The sequence below is a fragment of the Pristis pectinata genome, chromosome 2 (assembly GCF_009764475.1).
Source record: "Pristis pectinata isolate sPriPec2 chromosome 2, sPriPec2.1.pri, whole genome shotgun sequence".
Classification (NCBI taxonomy): domain Eukaryota; kingdom Metazoa; phylum Chordata; class Chondrichthyes; order Rhinopristiformes; family Pristidae; genus Pristis; species Pristis pectinata.
Genome location: NC_067406.1, coordinates 115,184,611 through 115,198,412, shown reverse-complemented (window position 1 = coordinate 115,198,412; position 13,802 = coordinate 115,184,611). Strand labels below are relative to the sequence as shown.

At 42.5% G+C, this 13,802-nt stretch overlaps 1 protein-coding gene across 6 annotated transcripts in view; it reads right to left on the bottom strand.

Moving 5' to 3' along the window:
• LOC127584880 (arfaptin-1-like) overlaps positions 1 to 13,802 on the bottom strand; it is a 121,643-nt gene that overhangs the window by 24,023 nt on the left and 83,818 nt on the right. For all 6 annotated transcript variants that reach the window (XM_052041852.1, XM_052041873.1, XM_052041893.1 and 3 more), the window contains one exon: positions 10,524 to 10,636. In XM_052041852.1, the coding sequence (XP_051897812.1) occupies positions 10,524 to 10,636 (113 nt within the window). The remainder of the gene's footprint in view (positions 1 to 10,523; positions 10,637 to 13,802) is intronic.

Genomic DNA, 13,802 nt, shown 5'->3' with positions numbered 1-13,802 from the left:
ATTGGTCTTCATGCTTCTTTTAGAACAAAAGAATACAAAAGAATATAATAAATAAAATCAGAAGTAGGCCATTCATCCTCTTGTGACTACTCTGCCATTCAGTGTGATCTTCTACCTTTGCTCCACTGTCCTGCACCAACTTCATAGCCCTTATTCCCTTAACATCCAAAAATTTATAATGTGTATCCTGAATATACTCAGCAACTGAGCTTCCATAGCCCTCTTGGGTACAGAGTTCCAAAGATTTACTAGCATTTGGGTGATGAAATTTCTCAACCATGTCCTGAATGGCTGACTCCGGTCCAAGCCAGAGGAAACACCAGCATTTCCATTTTTCTATACTAGATTTCTAATTAACTTTTAAAAAGTCAATATTTCAAAGTAATAGAATTGCTCACTACAGTTATCAATTAGAAGCATCATACTGCTCTTGCTGTCGACCAGAAGGCAAGCACTGCATACAACTCTTGACAATTTATAGCAATCTCCTTGGTGACACAGCAGCAATGGCAAAGATCCTATCCTGTTTATTTCCACAATCTGTCACTGATGTGACAGGTCTATGGGATTGAAACACAGACTATGTAACTGCCTCATGTTTTCAATCCATTCTCCCACTGCAGCTTTGCTTTACTGACATTTTGAATCCTTCAAAACTGTAGAATAACGTGACTTGGAAATTTGCTGCTCAATTTTTATTTTGCAGTGTTCAAATTTTTCTTTAGAAATAGTTACAAAAATTTTGCAATCTACAACTTGTCGGTTGATATGATTTGTGCATCTGTTGATTTTTAATTCCTTGGAACATTCTGCCACTGAATAAAGGTATTATTGAAGTCAGCAGACTTAATTAGGTGCGAGCATACATTTTAGTGATTTTAATTATAGCTGATGTTAGGATAATATGGTAATTGAACTGGCAAGATCCTTATCTTTGCAGGCTGTCAAATCTTACTCACTCAAGTTGCATCACTGCACAATGGTAGGTATATATGAAATTTCTGAACAGGTAGACCTTCCTCCCTTAATGTACCATAATAGAAGATTTGTTCAGTTTGAAAGAAAGTACTGAAACATTAATAAACACCAAAAAGCCGTTGTCAGGAATTTTCTCCAAACATAATTGCTATTTAGTCTATTAATTTTGAAGATCTGATCTCCAAGCCACATAAAGATGTGGCTAGGCAGTTTCCCTTGGTGGGTGAGTCCAGGACCAGAGGGCACAATCTTAGAATTAGAGGACACAGTTTCAAAACAGAGATGAGGAGAAATTTCTTTAGCCAGAGGGTGGTGAATTTGTGGAACTCCTTGCCACGTACAGCAGTGGAGGCCAGATCAGTGGGGGCGTTCAAAGAGGAGATAGATAGATATCTAAATAGTCAGGGTATCAAGGGATATGGGGATAAGGCCGGAAATTGGGATTAGAATAGTTTTTTTTCCCCCCATTCCCCATTTCTTTTTCCCTTTTCCTTGGAGCAGACTCGATGGGCCGAATGGCCTGCTTCTGCTCCCTTGTCTTGTGATAAAGATGCAATAATCTGAGTTCCAACAGACTGGGTGGAGCTATCTTGTTCATACTTGTTAGAAATATAACATGTTTTCTTTTAAATCTAGCAGTGTAAAAATGAAGCATAACTGTTTAAAGTGTCAAGGTCTATAATTCAAGATATTACCAATGGAAAGAAAACCAAATCAGGAATAGTAATTAATAATTCAAAGCTTGAACTTTTATAAGTTGCAGAAGGACTAAGGGAAGTAAGAAATTAAGGTGTTGGGAAGCTGTAAAAAAAAATGTTACATCTGTATAGCCCTGTTCTAAAGAACTTCAGAGCAAGTGATTGATGAACTCTAAGAAATATAGCACCCAATCTGCACACATTAAGCTCCTCAAACAGCAAAGTGATAATGTTTTAAGTATTGTCAACTGAGACAAATATCGCACAGGACACTAGGAATAACTCCCCCATTCACTTCCTCTTCAAAACAACATCAGATACCTTCTTCGTCTACCTAGAAGTTATTTAGTTAACATCTCATCCAAAAGATAAGCTTCTAAGAATACTGCATGACTCGCCCTGTTCCCCTCGCCGATGTTCCCCCCCTCCCTCTATATTGCACTGGAATGTCAGCACAACCTTTTTGCGTTCTCTCTCTCTCTGCCCTCCCAACTCCCCTTTCCTCTCTGTCCCCCCCCCAACTCCCCCTCCCTCTCAGCCTCCACTACTCTTCCTTCCCTCTGTCACGCCCATTCACCCCCACTCTCTGGTCCCCCTCCCTCACCTGTCACCCCTCGCTCTCCCCCCTTGCTCCGTTTCCATTCCCCTCTCCCTTTGTTCTCATTCTGCTCTCCCTCTCTTCCTCCCCGCCTCCTCTGCCTCTTCCCATCCCCCTCCCCGTCCCCCCTCCCCATTTTGTACGTCCCTCTCTCCCCGTTTCCTTCCGTCCCCCCCTCTCCCCTAGTCCCCACCTCCCTCTCCCCGTCCCTGCCACCCTCTCCCCCAATCTCCACCTCCATCTCCCCCATCCCCCTCCCTCCCTGTTCCCTCTCTCTTGTCCATCCTCCCCGTCCCCAATCTCTCTTCCCCCTTTCACCATCCCCTCCCTCCCCCCTTCTCTCTCTCCATTCCCCCTCTCTCTCTCCATTCCCCCTCTCTATTCACCCCAATTGTCTCAGTTCTGCCCCACTCCCTCCCCCCTCCACCCACACTCCCATTCCCCTCTCCCCCACACTCCCTCTCTCTCCCTCTCCCCCACACACCCTCTCCCTCCCTTCTCTCCCACACACTCTCCCCCACTCCCCCTACCCCTCCAGTAGTGCTTGAACTCAAGTTTTGATGCAGCTGCAACAATGTTAGTAGCTTAGCTTCAGGTGGCATAAAATCAGACCAGAAGCCTGTACAACAAACCTTTGTTTCAATCATGTGCAACAACATGCAGATGACTGGATAAGCAACTGTGAAGAGGATGCAAAGCATTCAGAAAGACGCTTTAGGAGAATGGGCAAGGAATGGCAAATGGAATAAAATGTGGAAAAACGCAAGGTCATCCACTCTGGTAGACAAAATAAGAAGGCTTTTTAAAATGATCAGAGGTTGAAAGGTGGTGGGCATCCAAGTCCTCTGAACACTAAATATGTGAATCACTGCAAATTAATATGCAGATCTGGCAAGTAATTGTTGTAGTATGGTCAGTCACAGTAGTGTAACGGTTAACGTAACGCTATTACAGCGCCAGCGACCCGGGTTCAATTCCGGCCACCATCTGTAAGGAGTTTGTATGTTCTCCCCGTGTCTGCGTGCGTTTCCTCCGGGTGCTCCGGTTTCTTCCCACATTCCAAAGACGTATGGGTTAGGAAGTTGTGGGCATGCTATGTTGGTGCCGGAAGCGTGGCAACACTTGCGGACTGCCCCCAGAACACTCTACGCAAAGATGCATTTCACTGTGTTTCAATGTACATGTGACTAATAAAGAAACCTTACTTATTTCTTATTGTATTGAGAACTAAGTAGACTGGCTCAAATCTCGACAGCATTGAAAAGAATGAGGGGATAATAATGAAACATGTAAAAATCTTATACGGTGAGACAAGGTAGATGCAGAGACAATGTTTCCCTCGGACATGGTGTCTAGAACAGGAGTTTTAGTACCAAAGTAAGGGACTGACTGATCCCAACAGAACATAGAACAGTAAGCACAGGAACAGGCCCTTCAGCCCACAATGACTGTGCCAACCACGATCCTAAATGAAACTAGTCCCATTTGATCCATATCCTTCCATTCCCTGCATGTTCATGTGCCTATCTAAATGCCTATTAAACATCACCATTGTATCTGCTTCCACGCCCCCACCCCCAGTGCATTCCAGGCACCTACCACCCTCACACATCTGCTTTAAACTTTCGCCCTCTCACCTTAAAGCTATACCCTCTAGTATTAGACATTTCCACTCTGGGGGAAAATAACTCTGGCTGTCTACCCTATCTATGCCTTTTAGAATTTTTTTTTTAAAATCAGGTCTCCTCTGAGCCTCCATTGTTCTGGAGAAAATAATCTACATTTGTCCAACCTCTCCTTACAGTTAATACTTTCTTATCCAGGCAACATGCTGGTGAACTGCTTCTAAAATTTGGTGAACTAAATCCAAACTTTTGTACAGCTGCAACATGACTTCCTGACTTTTATACCCAATGTCCTGACCAATGAAGGCAAGGATGTTATATGCCTTATTTACCACCCCTTTCAGAGACTAGCACTCCAAGATCCATCTGTACATCAATGCTCCTAAGGGTTCTGCCATTTACTGTAGTTTTCTCTTGCATTTGACCACCTGAAGTGTAACACCTCATACTTGTCCAAATTACACTCCATTTGCCACTTCTCTATCCATATCCTGCTCTATCTTTTTGCAACCTTCTTCACTATTTACAACTCCAATTTTTCGTCGTCTGCAAACTTACCAATCAGCCCATCTACATTTTCATCCAAATCATTTATATAGGTCATAAACAACAGAGGTTCCAGCAGTGACCTCTATGGTACATCACTGGTCAGAGAAACACCCATCCACCACTACCCCCATCTTCTATGGCCAAACCAATTTTGAATCCTATTTACCAAGTCACTCTGGATCACATGCATCTTAATCCTCTAGATCAGCCTACCATGAGAAACCAAGGACCTTGGACCTTGTCAAAAGCTTTACTAAAATCTACATAGATAAAATCTACTGCCCTACCCTCATCAAATAATGCAATCAAGTTCTTAAGGCATGATCTGCCCTGCACAAAACCATGCTAATCATTCAAATAAACTCACACTTTTCCAAATGCAAGTAAATCCTATCCAATAGCTTCCCTATCATTGATATAAGGATCACCGGCCTATAATCTGCTGGATTATCCCCTTTACCCTTCTTAAGCAAAGGAACAGAGGAGGTGGTCAGAGGAGGTGGAATCCTTATGGGTGGAGCTAAGAAATAGCAAGGGTAAAAGGACAATAGTAGCAGTCATATATAGGCCCCCTAATAGCAGTCAGGAAGTGGACGATAAATTGCAGTTTGAGATAGAAAAAGCATGCCAGAGTGACAATGTGAAGATAATTATGGGGGATTTTAACATGAAGGTGGACTGGGAAATCCAGCAAGGCGGTAGAACTCAGGAGAGTGAGTTTGTGGAATGTCTAAAGGACGTTTTTCTGGAGCAACTTGTTGAAGAGCCCACCAGGGGATCGGCTGTTTTGGATTGGGTGCTGTGTAATGAACCGGAGGTGATTAGGGAACTAAAGGTAAAGGAACCACTGGGAACCAGTGATCACAATATGATTGAGTTCAGTTTCAAATTTGAGAAGGAGAAGCTGATAACTGGTGTATCGATATTTCAGTGGAACAAAGGAAATTACAATGGTATGAGAGAGGAGTTGGTCCAAATTGATTGGAAGAGTGAGCTAGCTGGAGGGACGGCAGAGGAGAAATGGAAGGAATTTCTACAGGAAATAAGGAAAATGCAGGATAGATATATTCCAAGAAAAAAGGTTTTGAATGGAAAAAAGGCACAAATGTGGATAATGAGAGAGGTGAAGGCTAAAATAAAAGCAAAAGGGGCGGCGTACAAAGAAGCAAAAATTAGTGGGAAAACAGAAGACTGGGAAACTTTTAAAAACCTGCAGAGAGAAACCAAGAAGGCCATTAGGAAAGAAAAGATGAATTATGAAAGGAAGTTGGCGTATAACATTCGAAAGGATACTAAGAGTTTTTTTAAATACATAAGGAGTAAAAGAGAGACATGGGTTGATATAGGACCAATTGATAACGGTGCAGGAGATATTATAATGGACGATAGTGAGATGGCAGAGGAATTGAATGAATATTTTGCATCGGTCTTCACCGTGGAGGACATCAGCAATGTGCTGGTTAGTCAGGAGTCTCACGAAATGGAACTGAGTTCAGTTAAGATTACTAGAGAGAAGGTGCTAGGAAAACTAAATGGGCTAAAGACTGATAAGTCTCCCGGACCGGATGAGGTGCATCCCCAGGTTCTGAAGGAGGTGGCTTTAGAGATAGCGGAGGGATTGGTGATAATTTTCCAGGAATCGATAGATTCCGGCATGGTTCCGGAGGACTGGAGGGTCGCAAATGTAGTTCCGTTGTATAAGAAAGGTGGGAGGCAGCATAAAGGAAATTACAGACCTATTAGTCTGACGTCAGTGGTGGGAAAATTATTGGAATCTATCCTCAAGGATGGGGTTACGGAATACCTAGAGGCGCAAGGCAAGATAGGTCCTAGCCAACATGGTTTTGTGAAGGGAATATCCTGCCTGACCAACCTATTGGAGTTTTTTGAAGAAATCACAGGTAGGGTGGATAAGGGAGAGGCGGTAGATGTTGTGTATTTAGACTTTCAAAAGGCATTCGATAAGGTGCCTCACAAGAGACTGATTAATAAGATGAGAGGTCATGGAATTACTCGTAGGATAACAATGGGTGGAGCATTGGCTGGTTGGCAGGAAGCAAAGAGTGGAAATAAAAGGATCTCGTTCTGGTTGGTTACCGGTTACTAGTGGTGTGCCGCAGGGGTCACTCCTTTTTACCTTGTACATCAACGATTTGGATTTCGTGGCTAAGTTTGCGGATGACACCAAGATAGGTGGAGGAGTAGGGAGTATTGAGGAGATAGGAAGGTTGCAGAGAGACCTAGACAGTTTAGGAGAATGGGCAAGGAAATGGCAGATGAGATTCAATGTTGAGAAATGTGCAGTTGTACACTTTGGAAGCAGAAATAAGCGGGCAGATTATTATCTTGAAGGAGAGAAAATTCAAAGTACGGAAGTACAAAGGGACTTGGGGGTACTCGTGCAGGATACCTTAAAGGTTAACCACCAGGTCGGATCGGTGGTAAAGAAAGTGAATGCTATGTTGGCATTCATTTCGAGAGGTATAGCGTATAAAAGTAAGGAAGTGTTGATGAGGCTCTACGGGGCACTAGTGAGGCCTCATTTGGAATATTGTGTGCAGTTTTGGGCCCCACATCTTAGGAAGGATGTGCTGACGTTGGAGAGGGTTCAGAGGAGATTTACGAGGATGATTCCAGGAATGAAAGGGCTTACATATGAGGAGCGTTTGTCGGCTCTTGGACTGTACTCACTGGAGTACAGAAGAATGAGAGGGGACCTCATAGCAACATTTAAAATGTTGATAGGAAAGGACAGAGTAGATGTGGCTAGGCTGTTTCCCTTGGTGGGTGAGTCCAGGACCAGAGGGCACAATCTTAGAACTAGAGGGCACAGTTTCAAAACAGAGATGAGGAGAAATTTCTTTAGCCAGAGGGTGGTGAATTTGTGGAACTCCTTGCCACGTACAGCAGTGGAGGCCAGATCAGTGGGGGCGTTCAAGGAGGAGATAGATAGATGCCCAAATAGTCAGGGTATCAAGGGATATGGGGATAAGGCCGGAAATTGGGATTAGAATAGGTTTTTTTTGTTTCCCCCCTCCATTCCCCATTTCTCATTTCTTTTTTCCCTTTTCCTTGGAGCAGACTCGATGGGCCAAATGGCCTGCTTCTGCTCCCTTGTCTTGTGATCTTGTGATCTTATTCTCCAGTTACCTGGGACCTCACCTGCAGTTTGAGAGATTACAAAATCTCTGTCAAGGCCCCAGCAATCTATTCTCTTGCCTCTCTCAAGCACCTACAATAGAACCCATCTGGCCCTAAGAACTTATCCACCTTAATGTCCTTCATGAGAACTAACACCACCTCCTTCTTGATATCAACATGCCTAGAATCTTGGCACATCCCATACTGATCTCACTATCTCCCATGTCCGTCTCCTTGGTGAATACCAATGTAAAGTACTCATTATGACCTTGCCCACTTTTTCTGGCTCAAGGCATAAATACCCTCCTTTGCCCTTGAGTGGTCCAACTCTCTCACTACCTACCCTCTTGTTTTTAATGTATGAATAAAATGCCTTAGGATTTAATCCTGCTTGCCAAGGACATTTTATAGCCCTTTTCGGTTCTCTTGATTCCCTGAGTTCTTTCCTGCTTTCTTTATATTCCTAAGGGGCCCTGTCTTACTTCAGCTTCCTGAACCTTACATATACTTCCTGATGAAAAACACTATGATGCTGGAGGAACTCAGCAGGCCAGGCAGCATCTGTGGAGAGAAGCAGGTGGTCAATGTTTCGGGTTAGAAGCCTTCTTCAGGACTGAAGATAGGAAAAGGGGAAGCCCAATATATAGGAGGGAAAAGCAGATGAGTGAAAGGTGGACAAAAGAGCAGAGGCAGGGTAGGCACAAGGTGGTGATAGGTATATAGTATGCAGGTAAGAGATAGTGATAGGCAGGTGCAGGGGAGGAGGGGAGAGCAGATCCACTGGGGGATGGGTCAAAGGTAAGGAGGAAAAAAAGGAGGGTGGGAAAAAAAAGATAGGCTGGGAAAGGGAAGAAAAGAAGAGGCATGGTGGGGGTGGGGGTGGAGGTTGAGGGGATTATTTAAGATGGGAGAATTCAAAGTCAATACCACTGGGCTGTAAGGTCTCGCCAATGTAGAGGAGGCCACACTTACAGCGCTGAATCCGGTAGATGATATTAAGAGAGGTGCAGGTAAATCTGTCTCATCTGAAAGGATTGTTAGGGTCTCTGGATGGAAGTGTTGCACCTATGGCAGGGGCAATGGAAAGTCCCCAGGGTGGCAGCTGGATTCAATACTCCAAATGTGGCCTCCTCCACATTGGCAAGATCAAGTGCAGACCAGGTGACCACTCCGCAGAAAACTTGCACTCTGTCTGTAACCTTGATCTGCATCTCCCCTTTTCCAGCCACTTCACCTTCCTCCAGCATCATAGTGGTTTTTCATCTAGATATTCCATCATCTGCAGTCCTTTGTTTCTGTAGTATTACATATACTTCCTTTTTCTTCATGACTAAATTTACAACATGTCTTGTTATCCAAGGTTCCCGAACACTGCCATCCTTGTCTCTCTTCCTCACTGGAACATGTGGTCCTGAATTCTGATCAGTTGGTCTTTAAACAACTCGCACATGTCAGATGTTGACTTACCTAGTAACAGCTACTCCTAGTTTACTTCCCCCAGCTCCTGCCTAATAATGTTGTAATTTGCCATCCCCCAATTTAGCACACCACACCGTACCACCCAACACCCCGAGGTCCAGCTTATCCTTAACCAAATTCATCTTAAAATTTGAGGAATTGTGATCATTGTTTCTAAAATGCCCTCCCACTGAAACCCCAATCACTTGGCCAGGGTCATTTCCAAATGAACTATGTACATACTATTTCAAGAAACCTTCTTGGATGCACCTAACCAATTCTGCCCCATCTAAGCCTCTTGCACTAAGGAAGTCCCAGTCAATATTGAGGAAATTAAAGTCATCCACTATGACAACCCTGTTGCTTTTACAGAGATGAGAAGAAATTTTTTCATTCATAATGGTAGTGATTCTTTGGGATTCTCTACCCAAGACTGCTGTGAAGGTTCAATCACTGAGTATATTCACAAGAGAGATAGATACATTTTTTAGACAGCAAGAGAATCAAGGGATATGGGGTTAGTGCAAAAAAGTTGTTAAAAAACCATGATCTTATTTGATGGCAGAGTAGCCATGAGGGACCGAATGATCTACTACTGCTTCTATTTCTTATATTCCTATTACCTTATACAGATGAAGCTTTAACAAAAAGGGAAATTGATTGGAGATTAAACAATTATAGTTGCTCAATTTTTGTACAGCAAGTGCTAACAATGGCTCTCCAGTCGCCACTTACAATTCCTCTAGATGTATCTTTTACTTCTTTATTTGTCCCATGACCTTGCACCAGCATCCATTTCATTATTTAATCAAACTTTTTCTCTATTACATACATCCATTTTATTCTTTTTGGAGACGTCAACAAATATTAAATTAAATGCAAATTCAAGGAGACAGATGGATCACCTGTCAGGCAATTTTATCTCGCATCAGGCTTATGAATGCAAGAGAGGTGATAGAAATGGCTTTCTAGATGCAGCAGCAATATTCAAGCTTTGCTACCTCGGGGCTTTAGTGACATACACTGGATGTGTTATTCATTTGAATTGGAACTGAGGTAGAAAAACAAAATCACAATGTTACTTCATTGACAATGCAGCCAGATCATCACTACATGTCAAGATTAAATGGGGGGGGGGGGGGGGGGGGGGGCTATGGTTTGAATTAAAGGATCCCAAAAAGTCAATAAAGTTATTTTCCTTAATAGAATATGAACACTTTATTACTGGAGCTAAAGTTAGTTGATGATCTTCCAATATTTCCTCTGAATTTTTGAAATTGATGTTATTAAAGGCACCAGGGTGGCTACAAGGTTTTGCATGTCTAAACAGCAAAATATTTCAAACTGGTCATGTAAACCACATAGCCAACACCTTGTATTGTTAAACCCTAGAGTCATTTTCTACCTTTAATTAAACAACAATTGCACAATGGATTACAGCTGATAAGATATGGAAAACAACTCAATGGCACATACCTTGTATGTGCTTATGCTCCATTTTTTCATCTGTTCAAGCTTTTCTAGAGCAATATTTTTGGATATTTCATCTGTAATGACAACTGGACCACTCTGTGTGTTTTTCAGACCACCTGTTTTTTTTCAAATAAGCATATGCAGTTAAAATGTAAATAACAAATAACATTAAAGCTTGAGACAGAATTAACCTGAAAGAACATGTACAAATAAAATATGACTAAACAAGAGAACCCAAGACCACACGTAATCAAATGACAAAGCAAAAACTCAACCAGGAAATATCTGTACACGACAACAATGCACCTGCACTGTATGTTGTAATCAATTGAAGATTTTAATTTAGAAACCTACATATGGATTTATGTAATCCATTAACCCAAGTGGTTGTGTCAGATTCACAATAAATAGCATGTTATACTGGAAGCTGTTGCTGAACAGTCAAAAGCCATGCTTTACCCTCACACCTCAAGGGTGGGAACTTTGGGACAAGTCAGATGGTACATTTTAAAACTGTTCATCCTTTTAATCCTTTAGGAGAAAGGCATGAAGAAATGAATGCTTAATACGATCATTGTCAGATTTTATCTGAGACCTTTTAAGCTTTACTCCAGAAGAAATTTAGATTCAATGACTCTGGAAACATAGACATGGAAGTTGAAGGGCTTGTGACATGCCTATTTTTAAACCATGGCACCTGGCTGCAAACTATAGTAAAGCACACCCTTAGGACATTATAATGGCAGTCTCTATTGTACCCATTTTCAGGAAACACAAAAACATGATAGGGAGGTAGTCATGGTGGTTAAGCTGGCATACAGAATACAGGCTGGCATGCCTTATTGCATGAAGCTCAGAATTTTAAGGACAGGGACGTTCTGCTGAAATTGTATAAGAGACTAGCTAGATCACAGGTAGAATAATGAATATATTTTTGGTGACTACATTACAGGAAGAATATGATAGCACTTGATTGTGCACAGAACATTCAAAAGGATGCTATCAGGGCTGGTGAGTATTAGTTATGGGACAGCTTGGCTTGGGTTATTTTCTTTAGAGAGAAGAGGCTGAGAGATGATTTAATTGAGTAGCGTAAAATTTTGAGGGCCTAGACGGGGTGAACAGGGCAGGATCTCCTTCTCTTTCCAGAGAATTCACCAACTAGACACATAAAAGGATTAAAAGGGAATTGAACAATTTCCCCCCATGCAGAGTAGCAGGGATCTGTGAGTCACCACTTGAAAAGGGCGATGGAGGCCAAAACTTTAAATGGGGATCTGGTTTCTTAAAAATGTCTGCCGAACCATAGACTAGGATGTGGGACATAGAGTTAACCTGAGTAGCACTTTTTTGGATGGTATGGATACAAAGGGCCAAGTGGACCTTTTGTGCTGTACATTTCAAGAATAAAGTGACTGCTGACAACAGAAGTTTAGTAAGGCAATAAATTACATAAAGGCGTATTCAGTTATATCTACATCAGAGAACGACAATGCTTCAGTTGTAGGCCACCATATGATTTTGGTGTAAGGTTGTGATTCCACTGAGCAGAACGAGTTGGTTTAAGCAGCTTTACGGTGGTGGGAAAGGAAAGGACAGGACTTGAGAAATCAAAACAAAAAGTCTTTCCTCCAGCCTCTGCTTAAAAATATTAAAATTGCAAATCATTTACAAGTACAAAAACTATAACACAATCTAATTATATAAACTAGGTGCATCAAATATACTTTGTGAAAGCTGAATTACATCTGACAACCTTTCTACTCCCCAAGGAAGGTAAAGAAACCACCCCTATTTTTAATCAGTTTTTGTCAAGATTATCCACATTTTCATTGCTCATTCTCTAAGTTTGTCTATTCATTTAATGGCAGGAAAATTGTCATCCAAGTACCAAAAGGAAAAATTCCTGTTCTTGCCAGTGGCACAAACCGATTGTTGTCAGAGGAATATAATCTGCTATTCTGAATCATGCAGTGAGAGAGAAATGCAGAACAGGAGCATGCAACATCTCCACCTCTGGTTATCTCTTCTTCCTAAGAGAATGCATCTCATCTTCCATACAGCAACTCGAAAAGCTATGGGGTCAAAAATCAGATTCAGTAGTGAAGATCAAATCGAATTTGATCTTCACTACTTCACCACCGCTAATAAACCACAGCAATGCTTTTCTGACTGGAAGTCTGTGACCAGTGATTTGCATTTGGCTTCTCCAATGTAGAGACCACCACACTGTGAACACCAAAGATCTTCCAACCTAGTGTACTGCATTTGGTGTTCACAATGTGGTCTCCTTTATATTGGAGAAACCAAACACCCGTGTTCAGCCTGCAGGGGTGACCCTGAGCTTCCACTTTAGCGTCTGCACTTTAATTCCCTATCCCACTTCCTGTACGGTTAGTGAGGCCCAATGTGAGCTTGAGGAGCAGCACCTTGCTTTCCATCTGGACACAATATTGAATTCTGCAACTTCAGGTAACTTGATTTCTTGGTCTGTATCAGGCATACGTCTGTAATATTAGTTCAGCAGGTGTTTTTTTTTTCCCCTCCCTTTCACAAGATCACAAGATAAGGGAGCAGAAGCAGGCCATTCGGCCCATCGAGTCTGCTCCAAGGAAAAGGGAAAAAGAAATGGGGTGGGAAAAAAAGAGAGAAAAAAAACTATTCTAATCCCATTTGCCAGCCTTATCCCCATATCCCTTGATACCCTGACTATTTAGATATCTGTCTATCTCCTCCTTGAATACCCCCACTGATCTGGCCTCCACTGCTGTGCGTGGCAAGGAGTTCCACAATTTCACCACCCTCTGGGTAAAGAAACTTCTCCTCATCTCTGTCTTGAAACTGTACCCTCTAATTCTAAGATTGTGCCCTCTGGTCCTGGACACGCCCACCAAGGGAAACAGCCTAGCCACATCTACTCTATCCTTACCTGTCAACATTTTAAATGTCGCTACGAGGTCCCCTCTCATCCTTCTGTACTCCAGCGAGTACAGTCCAAGAGCCGACAAACGCTCATCATACTTAAGCCCTTTCATTCCTGGAATCATTCTCGTAAATCTCCTCTGAACCCTCTCCAACGTCAGCACATCCTTCCTAAGATGCGGGGCCCAAAACCGCGCACAGTATTCCAAATGAGGCCTCACTAGCGCCCCGTAGAGCCTCATCAACACTTCCTTACTTTTATACACTATACCTCTCGAGATGAATGCCAACATAGCATTCGCTTTCTTAACCACCGATCCAACCTGGTGGTTAACTTTTAAGGTATCTTGTATGAGTACC